The sequence below is a fragment of the Dreissena polymorpha genome, chromosome 15 (genome assembly GCF_020536995.1).
Source record: "Dreissena polymorpha isolate Duluth1 chromosome 15, UMN_Dpol_1.0, whole genome shotgun sequence".
NCBI lineage: Eukaryota > Metazoa > Mollusca > Bivalvia > Myida > Dreissenidae > Dreissena > Dreissena polymorpha.
In genome coordinates, this window is record NC_068369.1 from 64,327,117 (window position 1) to 64,348,281 (window position 21,165).

General features: G+C 36.5%; 1 protein-coding gene across 30 annotated transcripts in view; it reads left to right on the forward strand.

The window, feature by feature from the left end:
* Positions 1-21,165, forward strand: part of LOC127860192 (plectin-like) — a 59,648-nt gene that overhangs the window by 32,044 nt on the left and 6,439 nt on the right. For 28 of the 30 annotated variants that reach the window (XM_052398083.1, XM_052398085.1, XM_052398092.1 and 25 more), the window contains 10 exons: positions 988-1,111; positions 1,717-1,851; positions 4,101-4,163; positions 4,982-4,996; positions 6,516-6,596; positions 9,035-9,129; positions 10,606-10,674; positions 13,788-13,914; positions 16,617-16,731; positions 17,377-17,457. In XM_052398083.1, the coding sequence (XP_052254043.1) occupies positions 988-1,111; positions 1,717-1,851; positions 4,101-4,163; positions 4,982-4,996; positions 6,516-6,596; positions 9,035-9,129; positions 10,606-10,674; positions 13,788-13,914; positions 16,617-16,731; positions 17,377-17,457 (905 nt within the window). Of the gene's footprint in view, positions 1-987; positions 1,112-1,716; positions 1,852-4,100; positions 4,164-4,981; positions 4,997-6,515; positions 6,597-9,034; positions 9,130-10,605; positions 10,675-13,787; positions 13,915-16,616; positions 16,732-17,376; positions 17,458-20,045; positions 20,061-21,165 lie in introns of all 30 variants that reach the window. The other 2 variants (XM_052398086.1, XM_052398084.1) reach the window with 2 other exon arrangements.

The following is a 21,165-nucleotide window of genomic DNA, read 5'->3' on the forward strand; positions in this document are numbered from 1 at the left end:
AGACGCCGCATCAAGTGGCGTCTCATCTGGGTCTAGGCTGTTTGCCAAGGCCTTTTTTCTAGACGCTAGGCATAAATGGGCTAATAAAAGTATACATAGCAAGTTAATGTAGCTAAATAAATAACTACATATAATAGAGGATATTTGTGATTTTTGTTTATGATCAAATTAAATTTAAACATTGGTAATGGAAAAAAAAAAATCACGAGTGGTGCAGCCATTAGTGTAAGTATATACATTTTATATAACCCCGAGTGATATAAATATTAAATAACTCACTGACAACAACAAATTGTATTGTTATTTTATGCTTAAGTACATTACATAAATAAAAATATGCCAAAAAAGCTTTATTATTGTACGGATGGTGAGAAAAAAGTGTCAATATATGTGCTTCTTTGTAGCAAGATAATTGTGTTGCTATTTTTCATGGATTTATTGTAAAAATAGATTTTGCCTTGTCTTGGAAGATTTGCCTTCAATATATCGATTTTGAATAATTATACTTGAGCTTAATGCATGTGCAGTTTGCACAGGCTAATCTGGGACGACGCTTTCCTCTTAATATAGATTTTTGCAAAAGAGAGACTTCCTTTAAAAACAGAAGTTCCTTCAAAGCGGACAGTGTTGTCCCGGACTGCACAGGCTAATCTGGGACGCACAGGCTAATCTGGGACGACGCTTTCCTCTTAATATGGATTTTTGCAAAAGAGAGACTTCCTTTAAAAACAAAAGTTCCTTCAAAGCAGACAGTGTTGTCCCAGACTGCACAGGCCAATCTGGGCAATACTTTACTCACATGTTTGAAGCCCAATTTTTCCAAAACAAGGCTTTTAAAAAAATTAAAAGGCATGTTTTGTCATAGCATTATTCTAAATCAATGCATTAAAGGCACCACTCTTTCAACAACATAGCCCCATCTATTTTTGTCCAATCAATCCATGAAAAATATCAAGAAAAGATTTTGACTAAATCTTTTCCATTCAGTCTGGAACAGAAGCTGAGCCAGCGCCGGGCCAGACTGGTTGAGATCCAGGCCAAACAGGAGGCTCTGAAGGCAGAGAAGAAAGGCCTGTCAGACAAGGAGATGCAGAAACTCCAGGAACAACTGGTATTGATGGCTGTGGTAGATGTGTTACCATGGTAACTAGATGTGTTACCATGGTAACTGGGAAAATAGCAAGTCAATTGCTCGTAGGAAAATACTGATTGTAGGGAAAACAAAGACAGTGGCGCATGGACAAACCCTCATGGTAGCAAATTCAAAGTCATTATTTCACAGATACATACTCATGGTAGGGAAACAAAAGTCAGAAAGCAGGGACTTTCTAGTCAATTACTATAGGAAAATGCTCATGGTAGCGATTACAAAAGTGTTGGTTCATACTTAAAGGAAGGAATATAGACATTTATTTTGGCTCTAAACATTTTTCTGAGGAGAAGGTACTGTATTTTATCCTTTTCCCACTCTGAAGCGAACTGTAAATGTCTACATGCAATAAGCGTAATAACAGAACAGCCTGCAAGTAATTTGTCGTTGTAAGTAGGTTTCATGCTGTTTGCTGCTCATAAGTATCTTAGGGTTGAAAATGAAGCCTTTAAAGATTGAATCTATTAGCAAAGGCTTTAAATAAAATTTGATTTTCTGAGGCACTACAAATGCTTCAAAGAACGTATCTGAGTTGTAAAGGGTTATACCAGTTTGTTTGTATTCAGGATCAGGAAGTGCTGCTCTTTGAGAAGGAAAGGAAAGAGGCTGAAAACAACTTAAGGAAACAGCTGGCTGCGGAAACTGAGGCAGCTCTGTCCCAGCAAGAGAAGGGACTAGCGGCTCTCATTGGACGATTAGAGGTAGCATATGAGTCGTGTTCAGAGAAAACTGGGCACAATGCATGTGCGTAAAGTGTTGTCCCAGATTAGCCTGTGCAGTATGCACAAGCTAATCAGGGATGACACTTTCCGTCTAAATTGGATTTTTGCTAAGAAGAGACTTCATTTAAACGAAAAATGTCATAAAAGCGGAAAGTGTTGTCCCTGATTAGCCTGTGCGGACTGCACAGGCAAATCTGGGACGACACTTTACACACATGCATTATACCCAATTTTCTCAGAATGCGACTCATATTGTGTTATTTGTTAAATAGGATACTCAGGGAATATAACAAGACTGCTTCTGTTGTATAGGAATGTGACCTGGTGACTTGTTATGTTGATTTTCATCATAAGAAGATATAAAATAAATGAAGTATTTAAAGGTTGTGTTGTTCTGATAGTGTGCATCGTGTAAGTAGATTACGGTCTCATGGATGATAATTTCACACAATCAACAAGTGCATTATAACCCATCTGAACATCACAACCATCTAGTATTTCAGTTATTACATACGTTCTTACCTTTCACAAACAACAAAACAAGTCACCAACGCAACAAATGATGTAAACATTTCAAAAATAAAAATTGAATTAAATATGGAGCTTAAAGAATATTTTCATGTTATTATGATTTCACAATGATGTGCACATTAATGACGTTTTTTTTAAAGTCCAGCTGTCGAATATTGTGAGATATGAAATTTCTTTCCTGTATTTTGTTGTGGACATACCCCATTATTTATTCAGATGATCTATAGGAATTTGAGAAAATGAGATACAACAATACTGGTGCGATGCCAATACAAAAGCAAGAAAGTTGAGGACCATTTTTTTTATATAATAATTTGTAAAATAAAAACAGACTATGGAATATCAAACGTGCACAATTAATGAAATAAAACTACAGTCTACTCTTGTTATCTCGAAGTCGGCGGGAATAAGAAAAAATATAGGGCTAACGAGAGCTCGAGATATCCGATTCGGCGTTTTCAAAGAAATAACAGATACAAATTAATATCATAGAATACACTTCTTTTTCGCGAGTAGAGCTAATCTTAATCAAGGTAATTAATGCGAAAATTACAGACAATTGTATGTTTTTAATAATAAAATATATAATTTGTAATAAAATAAGTACATACCAAATGAATGACACCGATGATTCCTTTATTTGTGTTAGTTTATGAGGAAAGCGAGCCCTTTTATCGCGTCAGAACATAGCATATTTGACATGACCGCCATTTTGGAATTTTTCGGCACGTGCATGTAGGGTGCGATGTATTAATCCTTTGTTCCAAAAAATGATTTTGGTATCATAATAAAGATGAAAGATTGAATTTTATGTTAATATTTGCACACTTTTTCAATTAGTCTTTCGGCCTTCGGCAAGCTGTGTATTAATTGCCGTTAAAGTGACAGGCCTTACTCAAGTGTTAATGACTAACGACATTAGACACTCGTAATAATTGATGCAATTTACGGATAAATTATCCACCACACAGTATCGGGAGCAGCTGCACGAAGCGGGACTGTGAAGTATCAAATAATTGTTTGTCACTTTTGACGACACAGGGACAGTGATGCGCACTTCGAGATAAACCACAGTATATACATGTAAAATCGGGACTCTGGGAAAAAAAATTATATTGAGATATCAAATTATAACAAAAGAAGAGATATGCGATGTTTATTAATATAGATAAAGAAGGAAAAAAGTTGGGACATTGAGTTTAACTCGACATATGAAGAATATCGAGATATGTAATCTCGAGATAACAAGAGTAGACTGTAATCAGTTCATGCTATTGAAGTTTGTTGTGCCTAGAACATGGATCCATTTAGTTTCCTTTAACAGTCCTTACAAATTATATAGAACTTTGTCTATTGGGATACATGAAAATTCTTTAAGACTATAAATAGGAAGATAACTCACATGTTTAAGATGAGCAGTGCAATTGGAAAACGGGGCTGAATTCATGTGCATGAAGTGTTGTAGCAGATTAGCCTGTGAAGTCCGCACAGTTTCATAAGGGATGAGACTTTCCAATTTAATGGTAGTTTTTGTTTAAAGGAAGTCTTTTCTCAGCAAAAATCAAGTGCAGACGGAAAGTGTTATCTGTGCTGAGCCTTTGCAGACTGCACAGGCTGATAATGAGTGACTCTTAACGCACATTTATTAATTTCTCTTTTCCCAGAGCTAGACTCAAATTCAAATGTTTTGTCTACAGGTGGGACAGGCTAGGAGAATGGCAGTTTTACAGAAGCAGGATCAGACTCTAAAAGACTTACAGGTACATATGTAACTGTTGTGCTGTTGTCGTCTTGGCCTCATCATATCAAAGAACTTACTACAAACTTGAGTTATGACTTAATTTCAGCTCACAAATTTGAATTATAAACTGAATTTTTACATGTAGCTCACAAATTTGAGTTAAGACTGAATTTTTTAGCTCACGAATGTGAGTTATGACTGGATTTTCAGCCCACAAATTTGAGTATGGAAAGAATTTTCAGTAAAGAATATAACTGAAATTTACTTATCAAGGAGGTTGATGCTTAGCAATTATACTTCTTAAAAATATGCAGTCTTACTTAAATTTCGTAAACAAATTTTTATTAGAAAGTACTTTATGGTGAAATTGTTATGCCCTAGTGATTTAGGAAACGTGTTATTTGAGGTATTTAACGTTACTTCTCAGACTTCAAAGTACTGGTACTTATACATATTCTGTGTTTGAACAATTGTTAGCTTAATTGAAACATTAAGGTCAGTGTAAAGAAGCTTTTTTTTATAATTATTTATTTGATGGTAATTGGATTGAATACCAGTATGTTAATACATATTGCTTCTCCTGGTTAACTTTTTGCAACATTATTTACCTTTTATCACATTTAATTATCGATATGAGCTTGTCATATTTTTTAACTTAATTGCAATAAGAAAAGAGTAAGGATAAAACAACCTTGTTAACATTTTTACACATATAAAAAATCAGGGCCTGAAGTTTAATAACAATATCAGAATGTGTGGGTTCATGTACCCCATGAGAATATTTATGGATCAAACAATGTTGCCATGTTTGTTGTTAAACTGTATTGGAATTTTCAGCCTGAAACTTTGAAGGTAATTCAATGCATTTTGAGCTAGTCACAGACAGACTTGAGGTGTTGTGTGTGCATGTTTGCTTTCTTTGTTGATGGCATGAATTTACATGGACTATCTGAGAAAGAAAGAATGGCATTATAAATTAACATTGAAATATACATGATATTTTCTGATTAATACATTTTTTATCATTCTCTGCAAGGTAAAGTTGTTGACAATTGGTCTACTGTGAACTCAGTAAAGCGCATCAGGGCTATCATTTACCTCTTGTTTGTTCTGGTTCCTGTACTCTTTTCCTGGTCATGTATTTATACTTCTTGTTGAAGATCAGGATTAATAATAAAATTCTAAAATGCTATGATTGTAATTTTAAAGACGAGCAGTTGAATGATTTTAACACAAAATTGTATTACAATTTATTTTATATTATTTATGCCACATTTAGATTGGCTATTTATTTAACAGATACTTGTAATAAATGATTGTTTTTGATAAGAAATTCTACTTTTGACTTATTTAGTATGTTAGGTGAGAATACTAAGAGGCTTTATAAATGTGGGTTTTGGCGAATGTTTACCGATTCTTTTGATTCCTTTTACCTGTGGAACTGGAAGGAACTGTGGCTTACTTTTGGTCCGTCTGTCTTGTCATTCATTTAGTCAGTCCATATGTCCGTCCAACAAATCTGAATTCTTAAATAACTCAAACATTTATCAAGCTAGGTTCATGAAATTTTATATGAGAACACAATGCTGGACTATGAATGCTGCATGTGCATGTTATATAATTTTTCTCCTCAGATAATAATTTGCGGCTGCTATGGTTACACAAATAATTACAAACTAAAATCTGGACTTGATGAAAATATGAAAACTATGTTGATAAAAATTATAACATGTATGTTGTTTTTTTTCAGACAAAAATTTGGTTGCATAATTCATTGAAGACTAAAGGCTGCGTCCTACCATAACTAAAAAGTACTTAGCTAGGTTAACTCTTTCAGTGCTGGAACCAAATTTTGAAGGCCTTTGCTAACAGAACATGGCGTCTTATCAGGATCCAAATTGTTTGCTATTCTGATAGTATTCTTTGAAAAAAAAACGAAGAAAATGCTAATTTTAGAAATTCAGCAGACACCATTTTAGCAGAAGACAAATTTCCCAGCATGCAAAGGGTTAATTTAACTAATGGAGATCCTGGTCTTACTTGGACAACATTAATCGTTAGGGGACATCTTTTTTCAGTGACAAAGGTCTTGGTTATTATGGTTCATTCTTATGATTCACTTACAACTATTTGTGGATGATATATTGATAAAACATTGAAATGTGTGCCAGCTTAGGTTTGCAGTGTTGAAACTCTCAGATGAAATATAACAATTTAACCACTTCCAATGCTTCAATTTAGATTGTGGACATATTTAATGTTAAAACTATGCTGTAATATAGTGGTAGAAATAATTGAACCATACCTAATATGGTAATAGTTTCTTGACCTTGTGAAAAGATAATGTTATCACTGCAAGCTTATATTTCAGGAAAATCTTCAGAACAGCATTGACAGTGGCCGACTGTCGGCCAACAAAGCAGACCAAATCATTCAGCAACACTATAACCAGGTAAGCAGCAAGCAAATCATTCAGCAACACTATATCCAGGTAAGCAGCAAGTGTGCGCATGTGTAAAAGTTATAGCAATGCTATAACCTAGCCCAAGAGTAGCATACTATGATCTCAATATCATATGATTAAAATCCAATACTAAATGCATGAATAGATCACAAAGTCAATAGCTACATGTATGTGTTCATAACGTGATCAATGAAATCATTTTAAAAGTTTAAATGGTTAACAAATATTGCAAGTTTCAAATGGTCAATGAAATAAATTATGATCAAAGGACTATTGTGATACAGTATGATCACATGACTATTGTGATACCATGTGATCACATGACTATTGTGATACCATGTGATCACATGACTATTGTGATACCATGTGATCACATGACTATTGTGATACCATGTGATCACATGACTATTGTGATACCATGTGATCACATGACTATTGTGATACCATGTGATCACATGACTATTGTGATACCATGTGATCACATGACTATTGTGATACCATATGATCACATGACTATTGTGATACCATGTGATCACATGACTATTGTGATACCATGTGATCACATGACTATTGTGATACCATATGATCACATGACTATTGTGATACCATGTGATCACATGACTATTGTGATACCATGTGATCACATGACTATTGTGATACCACGTGATCACATGACTATTGTGATACCATGTGATCACATGACTATTGTGATACCATATGATCACATGACTATTGTGATACCATATGATCACATGACTATTGTGATACCATATGATCACATGACTATTGTGATATCATATGATCACATGACTATTGTGATATCATATGATCACATGACTATTGTGATACCATATGATCACATGACTATTGTGATACCATATGATCACATGACTATTGTGATACCATATGATCACATGACTATTGTGATACCATATGATCACATGACTATTGTGATACCATATGATCACATGACTATTGTGATATCATATGATCACATGACTATTGTGATACCCTATGATCACATGACTATTGTGATACCACGTGATCACATGACTATTGTGATACCCTATGATCACATGACTATTGTGATACCACGTGATCACATGACTATTGTGATACCATTATGATCACATGACTATTGTGATACCATATGATCACATGACTATTGTGATACCATTATGATCACATGACTATTGTGATACCATATGATCACATGACTATTGTGATACCATATGATCACATGACTATTGTGATACCCTATGATCACATGACTTTTGTGATATCATATGATCACATGACTATTGTGATACCACGTGATCACATGACTATTGTGATACCATATGATCACATGACTATTGTGATACCATATGATCACATGACTATTGTGATACCCTATGATCACATGACTATTGTGATACCCTATGATCACATGACTTTTGTGATATCATATGATCACATGACTATTGTGATACCACGTGATCACATGACTATTGTGATACCATATGATCACATGACTATTGTGATACCATATGATCACATGACTATTGTGATACCATATGATCACATGACTATTGTGATACCATGTGATCGCATGACTATTGTGATACCATGTGATCACATGACTATTGTGATATCATATGATCACATGACTATTGTGATACCATGTGATCACATGACTATTGTGATATCATATGATTACATGACTATTGTGATACCATGTGATCACATGACTATTGTGATACCATATGATCCCATGACTATTGTGATACCATATGATCACATGACTATTGTGATATCATATGATCACATGACTATTGTGATACCATGTGATCACATGACTATTGTGATATCATATGATCACATGACTATTGTTTTACCACGTGATCACATGACTATTGTGATATTATATGATCACATGACTATTGTGATACCATGTGATCACATGACTATTGTGATATCATATGATCACATGACTATTATGATACCATATGATCACATGACTATTGTGATACCATATGATCGCATGACTATTGTGAAACCATATGATCACATGACTATTGTGATACCATATGATCACATAACTATTGTGATACCATGTGATCCCATGACTATTGTGATACCATATGATCACATTACTATTATGATACCATATGATCACATAACTATTGTGATACCATATAATCACATGACTATTATGATACCATATGATCGTATGACTATTGTGAAACCATATGATCACATGACTATTGTGATACCATATGATCACATAACTATTGTGATACCATGTGATCACATGACTATTGTGATACCATGTGATCACATGACTATTGTGATACCATGTGATCACATGACTTTTGTGATACCATATCATCACATGATGATTGTGATACCATATGATCACATGACTATTGTGATACCATCTGCAGGTGGAGCATGTCAATGAAAGGTTACAGCGCAACAGAGAGCAACAAGAGGCCGTCATACAGGAGAAGATTCAGGCAAAACGATTCATGAAGGAGAGGTGGGTTATCACACAACATGACTAGGGTATCTTGTGGTCCTGCAGAGCTATATACCCGATATTTAATTCAGTAGTTTGCCTTGAGAAAGATTTTGTGCCGCAAGCATCTATTAATGAGGGAGTCATGTTGTAATTCGCCTGTCCCTCTGTCCGTCCATCTTGTCTGTCTGTTGGTTTGTAAGTCTGTCTGTCCATCTTTCCGTTCGTCTGTTCGTAAGTCTGTCAGTCTGTCCATCTGAGGTTTACCCAAAAGGAGACTTTCATACCTCATAAATAGAGCTCTTTACAAAATTTTGAACATTCATGACACCTACATCACTTGACTGATTCAGAAGATTCTAATGCTTGGTTTACACAGAAAGACTTGTGTCATCTAATATAAATTATGCTTCCTTCAAAGATTTGATAGTTGCATGGATTATGTCTATTCCTGCAAGTAACTGGCAGTCTGTTTAGGTTTTATGCTGTTTTCTGCTCATCAGTATCTAAAGGTTAGAAATTAAGCCTTTAAAACTTGAATCTAGTAAGAAAGGTATTTAATTAAATGTAATTTTCTTAAGGACTACAAATGTGTCAATACATATCTAAGTGGGAAAGGGTTACAAGTATTTTTCCTTCCTTCATTCTTTAGCTGACTCACATCATCTTACCTTATTTTGACATTTTGACCTTTTCATCATCCTACTTTTTATCCTGCGCCAAAGGCGGGGGGATATGAAATTGGCGTTTTCCGTCCGTCTGTCAGTACCTCCTTCCGTCTGTATGTCCGGCTGTCAGTCCGTCTGTCTGTCACAAAATTGATTTTTGGTCGGGGATATCAATTCAACTAATTTGCTTGTTTTCTTAGACTTATGCAAATTGATCAATTAATCAATGCTTACAATAAATGCAGTATCTTGTTTGGTCAAATTCATTGGCCTGGACAAAATGAAGCAGTATGAATAAAATTTACTTTGGGAACTATGCTTTGTAAATCTTCTGTTAATTATTCAAAGTTAAAACTTGAAAAAGAAGTATGATAACATGTGACCTACACAATGTCTTGTGATAATTTTAATACACAGAAAAGCATCAGCATATGCTATATTCAAGTATGATGAGGTTATTTGTATTACTGACAAAATTTATCATATAATTGAAATAATGTATATTTTGCAACTTAATGGTTTACAATAGCCGATGTAACATGGTTTAAGAAGGGATAATAAAGGCCTTTTAATGTGGTGGAGGCCATAAATAAGGATCAATTAACTCTTTCAGTGCTGGAACCGAATTTTGAAGGCCTTTGCAAACAGTTTGGATCCAGATGAGACGCCACAGAACGTGGCGTCTCATCAGGATCCAAACTGTTTGCTATTCTTATAGTATTCTTTGAAAAAAATCAAAGAAAATGCTAAATTTAGAAATTCAGTAGACGACATTTTGCAGACGACAAATTTCCCAGCATGCAAAGAGTTAACTATCTGTGTGTTCCAGGGAACTTCAAGATCAGCTGCGAAGAGAAAAAGAGGAACTGATGATGACACGTAAGAAAGCAGGAACTGGGTAGGTTACAAGTTACTAACATTCAGCATAGATGATGAGTCAAGAAATATTGAAAAAACTGGTGATTAATGTTACAGTGGCAAGTTTCTCAGTGGGATATGACTACTCCCCATTGGTGCAAAAAGGTACCATGTGCCTTCTATTTTCAATATGTCACGTGGTACCTTTTTGCACAAAGGGGACAACTAGTATTTGTATTATGATTAAGATATTTGAATGTAAATCACATGCATTTATGAAACTTGTCTGCTGTAATAGGTGCCATGTATTAATTAATTTATTTAAGGAAAAAAAACATGTATAAATTATGTTTTTGTATGTTGAACACCGTTCTAATAAGTAGTTTATATTCTCTCACAGATATAATGTGGCGTAAGTTTCCATGTACTTAGCATAGTTGTTGATAGTTGCTACTTTAGAAGACATGTGGCACCATTTTTTCCCTAAATAACATATTATTTTTTTATTCATTGTTTAGAAAAGCATTCTTTTAACACTTTAGCTTTTGCAAATAGCAACTATTTGTGTGTGTTGTTGTTGTTGTTGTTTACATACACAAGGCATATTATACTCGCTAAATTAAAATAGGCTGTATTTGTGTAGATGCTTGTTTTGATTTTTTCTGTTTAAATTGAGTCCTCAGCATCTTGCATAAATATTTAATGTTTTATTGGAACATTGGCAAAATGCCTTTGACCATTTACATACAAGTTAAAAAATTATAGTCAAAGTGCATCAGTGCAATACAAAAAACATACATAATTATATACATAAATTACTATGTAAAGTGTTCAAACGACAAGTGACATGCAAAATTTGCCATTTTCCTCATGCAGCCAGCATTGCCCCAGACAAGTCTGCGCATCCGCTCAGTCTGGTCAGGAAGTACCCTGTTCCCTAATGAGACCACACCATCGTGCGAGACTATTAAGCGGACAGTGTAGCTCCTTATGAGACTGCATGAATTGGCAGGATTGTCTGGAGCTACGCTGGCCACATAAGAGATCAGACCACATAAAGCGACTCAAATATAACATGGCTTGAATTTAATCTACTTAATGTAAGACTTATACTAGTCTTAGATCATATATTTTATTGGATGATGTTTCTTTTAAGTTTGTTTATCATCAATATAACTTGTTTCGTCTAATGCATACATATTTTGATCTTTTTTGTATACATACAAGTTTTTGTTGTAAATGTGAATGTTCATAATAAACATTACATGTAATAAATGAATGAACATTTTCTATGTAATGCAGACATATATTTATTTATACCGTTCATTCATATTTCATCAAATAAGAACAACACATGTCACTTAATCTGTTGATTTGAAAGCAATATCAGTCTTAAGTTTCTTAGGAAAGCTCAGTGCTTTTTCCTGTATGATCGACTTAGCCCTTACAATACAGAACCAGTCCCATACAATTAAGTTTGTTTATCTTTTCAAATTTAATCTTATTGTTAGACCAACTTTTGTTGGGTTAAGAGTTGTTTTCCCAATGAGACATGTAAACAGACTATTCACAATATATCCCTGATCTTACACTTTCCTACCCCACATTTCCCTGACAGCATATTGTGTAGGTTTAGGCAACATCTCATACTCTTTGATCAGTTTTTTTCTTTCTTCTAGAGACAATTCCAAGCCCCTTCGCTTAGAAGGAGGTTCGGACATTTTTCGTCTTAGTTATCTTAATTGCCAATTTGAAAATCTAAATGAATATCTAAATGCAACTGCATCAACAACACTACAAATCACCATTTTATACTCTAAATTAGCAATTGTATTAAACAATTCAGTATTTAATAGCATTAAGCTTATTATAATTGAGTAGGCTTCCTACTGTACATCAAAAATAAAACACATTGAAGAACCCTATGTTTGTTATCAGTATTATCACTTCAATTGATCGATATGTACATGACAGGCCAAGTCTCTTTAATTGTTTTGCGATGTGTACAGTTTGCAAAATCTTCGACCACCTTTATTAATTTAACGCATCTTTAATCTGCTATTCACAAGTTGTTGACTCTAGGTTTGAGGTGCAATAAACCGGTCCTGACCGATTAGAGAGGTACAATTACGTATGGAATGACAGAATTTTGATCCAAAGAATGACTGGTATTTGGAATTTAGGGGATTCTGGTCTTTAGGAGATATTTTACGCATGGTTTTATATGGGAACAAAATGGAACCAGAAAGTTTGTCCAGTTTAGGGAGGGTTCTAGTATAGAGTGGATCCGCTTTAGAGTGTTTCCACTGTATTATATATTTATTATGTGTGATATTAATTTTGTTTTACATTTATTCAGTGTGCTATGAACTCTATGTGATATTTGCATATGGAACAACCTTAAAAGACTATACTGCAAATAATTATTATTGGTAATTCACTCCCACATCTTGCATTTGTTTTGCAGTCCAGATAAATACAGATGCTATCTGCACAATGGATGAGTTTATAGACATATTATAAAAGGGCTGGTTACTATTACTTCATAATAATGGACTAGATCATGGGATAAACAGGACTCACCCCCTGAAAATTACCCCCCTTTGCAATTGAACGTGGTGATGTGTATTAAACACAGCAGCAAATGACAATTCCTATGTATTTTTATTCCCCTGAAGGAGGGCATATAGTGATCGCACTTTCCGTCCATCTGTCCATCACACTTTGCGTTTGGGTTTTGAAAATGCTCATAACTTCTATGTTGCTTCAGATGTAACATTCATATTTGGTATGAATGTGTATATGGACCAGGCCTTTCCATACCCACACAAAATTTGACTTCTTTGACCTTGACCTTGAACTTAGGGTCCGTGTTTAGATTTTTAAAAATGGGTTTAGGTTTTGAAAAATGCTCATAACTTCTATCAAAGCGTTTACTAGGGGCATGTCATCCTATGAAGACAGCTCTTTTTAATGCGAAATCTGATATCGAATACAACATTGTATTCCCAGGATGGCCAGTCAGATCCTGTGATATTCATTCCTTGTCATATTCCCAGGATGGCCAGTCAGATCCTGTGATATTCATTCCTTGTCATATTCCCAGGATGGCCAGTCAGATCCTGTGATATTCATTCCTTGTCATATTCCCAGGATGGCCAGTCAGATCCTGAATGCAGCCCTGATGGAGCAGCGTCACAAGAAGGCGATGGAGGACTTGGAGAAAGAGATGCAGGTGGAGCTTGAGAGGTGCAGGGATGAACTGAACAACCAACTGCAGGTGAGTGGAGAGGTGCTGGAATGAACTGAACAACCAACTGCAGGTGAGTGGAGAGGTGTATGGATGAACTGAACAACCAACTGCAGGTGAGTGGAGAGGTGCAGGGATGAACTGAACAACCAACTGCAGGTGAGTGGAGACGTGCAGGGATGAACTGAACAACCAAATGCATGTGAATGGAGAGGTGGCAGGATGAACTGAACAACCAACTGCAGGTGAGTGAAGATGTGCAGGGATGAACTGAACAACCAACTGCAGGTGAATGGAGAGGTGCCTGGGTAAACTGAACAACCAACTGCAGGTGAGTGGAGATGTGCAGAGATGAAGTGAACAACCAACTGCAGGTGAGTGGAGATGTGCAGGGATGAACTGAACAACCAACTGCAAGTGAGTGGAGATGTGCTGGGATGAACCGAACAACCAACTGCAGGTGAGTGGAGATGTGCAGAGATGAAGTGAACAACCAACTGCAGGTGATTGGAGATGTGTAGGGATGAAGTGAACAACCAACTGCAGGTGAGTGGAGAGATGCAAGGATGAAGTGAACAACCAACTGCAGGTGAGTGGAGAGATACAGGGATGAACTGAACAACCAACTGCAGGTGTGTGGAGAGATGCAGGGTTGAACTGAACAACCAACTGCAGATGAGTGGAGAGTTGCCGTGATAAACTGAACAACCAACTTCAGGTGAGTGGAGAGATGCAGGTATGAACTGAACAACCAACTGCAGGTGAGTGGAGAGTTGCCATGATAAACTGAACAACCAACTGCAGGTGAGTGGAGAGATGCAGGGATGAACTGAACAACCAACTGCAGGTGAGTGGTGAGTTGCCTTGATAAACTGAACAACCAATTGCAGGTGAATGTAGAGGTACCAGGCTGAACTGAACAACCAACTGCAGGTGAGTGAAGAGATGCTGAAATGAACTGAACAACCAACTGCAGGTGAGTGGAGGTCAGGATGAACTGAACAACCAACTGCAGGTGAGTGGAGAGTAGACAGAATTAACTTAAAACCAAGGCAAGTGGAGAGATGCTGTGATGAACTAGACAACCAGCTGCAGGTGAGGGGAGAGGTGTCAGGACGAACTGAACAACGGCGATTTTCATTGTGGCAACTTGAAATGTGTTTGTTGAAATTTCAAACATTTATAGCTTATTTTCATTTGAATATGAAAATTATTGAACATTTCTGCCAACACTCAGGCACTAGCTTGGCCCAGTAAATAAATGGGTGTGGTATATTGAAAACATGACCGCTAGAGAGCTGGGCAGTTTTCCGTAAATGGGTATAGTGAAACCTTGTTGTCCCCTACCGGGGGGGACTTATAGTTTTTGCTCTGTGCATCTGTGAGTCTGTCTGTCTGTCACACTTTTCTGGATCCTGCGATAACTTTAAAAGTTCTTCATATTTTTCATGAAACTTAAAACATGGATAGATGGCAATATGGACATTATGCACGTCATTTCATTTTGTTCCTACGTCAAAAATTCTGGTTGCTATGGAAACAAATAGAGTAGAAATACTGCTGAAAATGGTTGTTTTTTGGATCCTGCGATAACTTTAAAAGTTCTTCATATTTTTTCATGAAACTTGAAACATGGATAGATGGCAATATGGACATTATGCACGTCATTTCATTTTGTTCCTACGTGAAAAATTCTGGTTGCTATGGAAACAAATATATAAAAAAACAAGGTGGAATTTATGACAATGGTGGAGCCGGTAGGGGACATATATTGCTTGGCAATAGTCTTGTTAACAATCTAATAGTGACATTTCTAATGACATCAAGGCGGATTTCAAAAGGGTTCTGGTCAGTTGAAAAACATTACCACCAGGGAGCAGGGCAGTTTTCCTTACGGTTATATTGAAACCTTGTAAATGCTTTATTTGCCACATTAATTGGTGAATCTTCATGAAACATGGTTGGAACTTAATTGTGTCCAAATAAAATCTCGGCTGAGTTTGAAACTGGGTCATTTGAGCTTAAAAAAAAATAGATCACTAGGTCAAATATAAAAAAGGTATGTTAACACTAGATTTCACTTTTTGTGTCCAGTCTTCATGAACCTCAGTCCAAACATTTGTTTAACTTATTTCTAAGACAGGTTTGTTAATACAAATGTGCCTAGAAGTCAAATATTGATGTTTCATGGAGTACTTTCATAATTTTGAACTCCACCTTCTCAGAATAGATTTGAGTCCTGTTCTGACAAAACTGGGCTTTATGCATGTGGGTAAGGTGTCGTCCCAGATTAGCCTGTGCAGTCCGCACAGGCTAATCAGGGAGGACACTTTCCGCTTTTATGGTATTTTTAGTTTGAAGGAAGTCTCTCCTTACCGAAAATCAAGTTTAGGCGGAAAGTGTGGTCCCTGCAGTCCGCACAGGCTAATCAGGGAGGACACTTTCCGCACATGCATTAAGCCAAGTTTTCTCAGAACAAAGCTCATTTTTTTCTTCATGTCTCAGGTGAAGACCTTTGGGATTATGACCCTGGTATTTACCGCTACTACAGTAACATTTATTTGGAGAGTTTAACAAAACATAATATGTCAAAAGACAGAATTCTGTCCTTTGTTTAGTCTACAGCTTGGATAAATCATATTGTGAAATAGTTGCCCCACATATGCATTGCTAAAATACACCTAGGGAACACGTTGTTTATAGTGCAACCAACATGCATTGTTCCATTTCAGTCGTCCTTGGAGAAAGAGCTTGAAAGTCACAAGGGTCAGTTCTTGAATGAGTTGGCGGCGGCCACAAAGACATCTGCCCAAGAATTACGCCAGGCCAATACTCCGTCTGCTATGGGTTAGAACTATTTACTTTACTTCAAACCTATTTATTATGCCTCGATTGTATCGCAAACCTACGGCTTATTGGAAAGTTCTCACGTCCATTATTTGGGTAGAGCTAGTACTTATTGTCTTTAGAGAGATCTAAGGAAAGCTGGCACAATTTGGGATCAAATCCATGATCTCCCGAATGCTAGGATGACACTATGTCCACTAAGCCACAGTGGCCTTTTAGGCGCTACTTAAACTCCAGATTTTGTGTAGCCTGACTTACATGTATAATTGTTATAGACAGTCATTGAGGTGGAATTTTTATTTCATCGTCCATATATTTAAAAATGTGAAAAAAAGATTTGTGTTAAAGAGAAAATAGCAAAATGAAATAAAACGTGACTTCAAAACATGTGACTTGGATAGGCTTTCTTATTAATTTTAATAAATGCCTTACATTAATTAGAATACTGCCATTGCCAGAAACTACTGGTCATCAGTTTTACTCATGGCTTTGTTAGAGACATACGAAGCCCCTTACTTGACCTCATATGTTTTTCATATTCAGATTTTTCATAAGACAATTATGGTTTTTATTAGGTTTTTATCTAATTGCACAACAGTTTTACCCGTAGCACTATAATGATCAAAAATTTCCTGTGGTATATAGGACGCCCCGGTTCAGCCACCAGACTGGGTCAGCTCGAGAAATCCCGGTCCACCCTGGGCACAATGGAGGAAGACTCAGATGGTAGGGCAACTTGTTCATAGAGCTTGGGCCAAGATGTGAGTCTTGTTCTGAGAAAACTGTGCATAATGCATGTGCGAAAAGTTTGTCCCAGGCTAATCAGGGACAACACTTTCCGCCTAAACTGGATTTTCGGTAAGGAGGGACTTCCTTAAAACTAAAAATACAATAAAAGCGGAGAGTGTCTTCCCTGATTAGCCTGTGCGGACTGCACAGGCTAATCTGGGATTACACTGAACGCGCATGAATTAAGCTCAATTTTCTCAGAACAAGACACATATATACATAGCATCATAAGTTAATTTATAGCTGGGCTGTTTTCAGAGAAAACCAGAGGTATTGTTATAGCCAGCTCATCGTCCACTGTCCGCCGTGCTTAAACCTTAACATTGACTCTAAAATTTAAGTGCTTTAACCTACAACATTGAAACTTCAAATGTAGCTGCACCTTGATGAGTTCTACACGCCACACCCATTTTTGGGTCACTAGGTCAAAGGTCAAGGTCACTGTGACCTCTAATATTCTTCTGACAAGCTTTCATTTATTACAAACTGCACCCGCAGCGGAGCGTTGGCACAGGCTATGCGGTGCTCTTGTTACTGTTACTAGTACCTGTAACTTAAAAATGTCATTTAAAGTATCCTCCACACGGAAAAGGTTTTGCACTTATTTGTGTCTTGTTCTGTGAAAGCTGGTCATAATGCATGTGCGTAAAGTGTTGTCCCAGATTAGCCTGTGCAGTCCGCACAGGCTAATCAGGGATGACACTTTCCGCTTAAATGGTATTTTCCGTTTAAAGGAAGTCACTTTTTACCGAAAATCTAGTTTAAGCGGAAAGTGTCGTCCCTGATAGCCTGTGCGGACTGCACAGGCTAATCTGGGATGACACTCTACGCACATGCATTATGCCCAGTTTTCACAGAACAAGACACATTTGAACTTACCATCGATATGCTTCTTTAAAAAGCAAAACAATGGAAAATAAACTATTTCTGTATAAACACTTTGTTTTAGCTCACCTGAGCAAAAATTTGGGAATGGTAAGCTATATTGATCACTTTTCGTCCGTCTTGCATTGTGCGTCACATTTATTGCCCAATCTTCATGAATATTGGTCAGAAGATTTGGCCATATGATATCTAGGACGAATTTAAAAATGTTCCAGTTGGTTAAAAAACATGGCAGCCAGGGGGCAGGGCATTTTTTATGCTTCCCCAAAAAATTTTGGAGGGAGCATATAGTCGCCGCTTCCTCTGTCCGTGTGTCCGTGCACAATTTTTGTCCGGGCTATTTCTCAGCAATTTATGACCGGAATTCAATGAAACTTTATGGGAAGCTTCACTACCAAGAGGTGATGTGCATATTATCAGCCGGATCTAATCAGATGATTTTTCACGCAGTTATGGCCCTTTAAATTTTTCCACTAACTATACATATAGTGCAATTCTTGTCCGGGCTATTTCTCAGCAACTAATGACCGGAATTCAATGAAACTTTATGGGAAGCTTCACTACCAAGAGGAGATGTGCATATTATCAGCGGCTTCTGGTCGGATGATTTTTCACAGAGTTATGGCCCTTCGAAATTTTCTATCAAAAAATTATTGTACCCCCAACTTCTGTGCCCTCAAGATGTTTCCTTTTATCTGAATATATAGTGCAATATTGTGACAAAAAAACCTTTGGGGAGCATCACCCATCTCCGACGGTTCCTTGTCTTTTTATGGCTATAGAAAAACCTTGTTAACAGTCTAGAAGTCACATTTATTGTCCAATCGTCATGAAACTTGGTCAGAACATGAATGATATCTTGGATGAGTTTTAAAATGGTTCCCGTCTGTTGCTGAACTTGGCCACTAGGGGGTAGGGCATTTTTCCTTATATGGCTATAGTGAAACCTTGTTAACACACTAAAAGTCAGATTTATAGTCCAATCTTCTTGAAACTAGGTCAGAACATTTTATGTAATTATATCTCGGATGAGTTTGATGATGGTTCCGGTCTGTTGCTTAACAGGGCTGCTAGAGTGTGTGGCATTTTTTCTTATATGGCTATAGTACAACCTTGTTACCTCTCTAGCAGTCACATTTATAGTCCAATCTTGATGGAACTTGGTCAGGACAGTTTTTCTAATGATAGCTCAACTGAGTGCAAACATGGTTATGGTGCGTTGAAAAATATGGCCACCAGGTGGCTGGGCATTTTTTTCTTATATGGCAAAAGCAAAACCTTGTTAACCCTGTAGAAGTCACACTTTTAGTCCAATGTTTGTGAAACCTTGTCAGAATTTATTTTCTAATAATATCTGGGCTGAGTTTGAAAATAGTTTTAATCTGTCTGTTGAAAACCATGGCCGCAATGGAGCTGGGCATTTTTCATTAAATGGCTAAGTAAAACCTTTTTAAGTCTCAAGTTGATATTTTGCCAAGTTTGAAAAAGGTTTCAGAAACATCTCAAAAATTGCTGAGAGCAGCTTAGTTCTTCGAAGTCTCAGTTGAGCGACCATGGGGCTCAGGTCTTCTTGTTTTACTGCATGTTGTGACCTAGCTGCTATTTCTCGACATCTTATATTGGTTTGCATTTTGTTTTAGAAGATGCCTAGAACAGTAAGTTTATGTTTGAAATTGCATTTGAGCACCCATATCCCTGTTGATGTATGATAACTGTGTGGATTTATATTCAAAATGTTATAGCATTGCAGAACGCATGATGAAGTGGAGTTTTCAGCTTTATACGGCATTTTGGGGGCTTTGGTTTTCTGTGTTGCAATAATAATAATCCCCCGCTATAGGCGGAGGGATATTGTTTTGGCGTTGTCCGTCCTTCCGTCCGTCCATCCTTCTCTCCGTCCTTCCATCTGTCCGTTCGGCACTTTTGTGTCCGGACCCATATCATAGAAGTACTTTGGCGGATTTCATCGAAACTTGGTATGAGTATATATATGGATAAGAGGATGATGCACGCCAAATGCCATTGTACACTGTCTGTTAATAACGGAGTTATGGCCCTTTGTATCTTGAAAAAATGCTTGTTTGTGTGTCAGGAGCCATATCTTGAAAGTGCTTTGGCTGATTTCATTGAAACTTGGTATGAGTATATATATGGATAAGAGGATGATGCAGGCCAAATGGCGTTGTACACCATCTGTTAATAACGGAGTTATGGCCCTTTGTATCTTGAAAAAATGCTTTTTTGAGTGTCAAATATAACACTATTGTGTCCAGAAGCATATTGGCAGGGGATATAAATTCAACGAATTTGCTTGTTTTCTGGCATTCTGCTGTTTGCATTTTCTTCAAGACATATTGTACCATCAAATACAGTCAAACATAAGTAACCAGTATTTCCCAATATAATAAAAAATGATTTCAAACTTATGGTTTTACTTTTAACATAAAAATATGATTATTCTTCAATTTCATCAGTTATGCTGATTGTGCTTTAACAGTTTTTGCACAATAACTAGGTGGTGTTAGATTTAACAGCAGTACTTGACCCTTTATTAAATATTTTCTAAGTTTATGTTGCCTGGTCTGTTTGCACGTTGCCCCATCAGCAGTGTTTGAAATACAAACTTTTCTGAACTGCAAGACCCTATGCAAGCAAGTAAGAAATTGTGACGTCTGTGCCAGAAAGTGTAAGAATGTAAACTTGTGAAATTAATCAAATCGATTGTCCTTTAATAAAAAAATATATATTCAGAATGTTTTG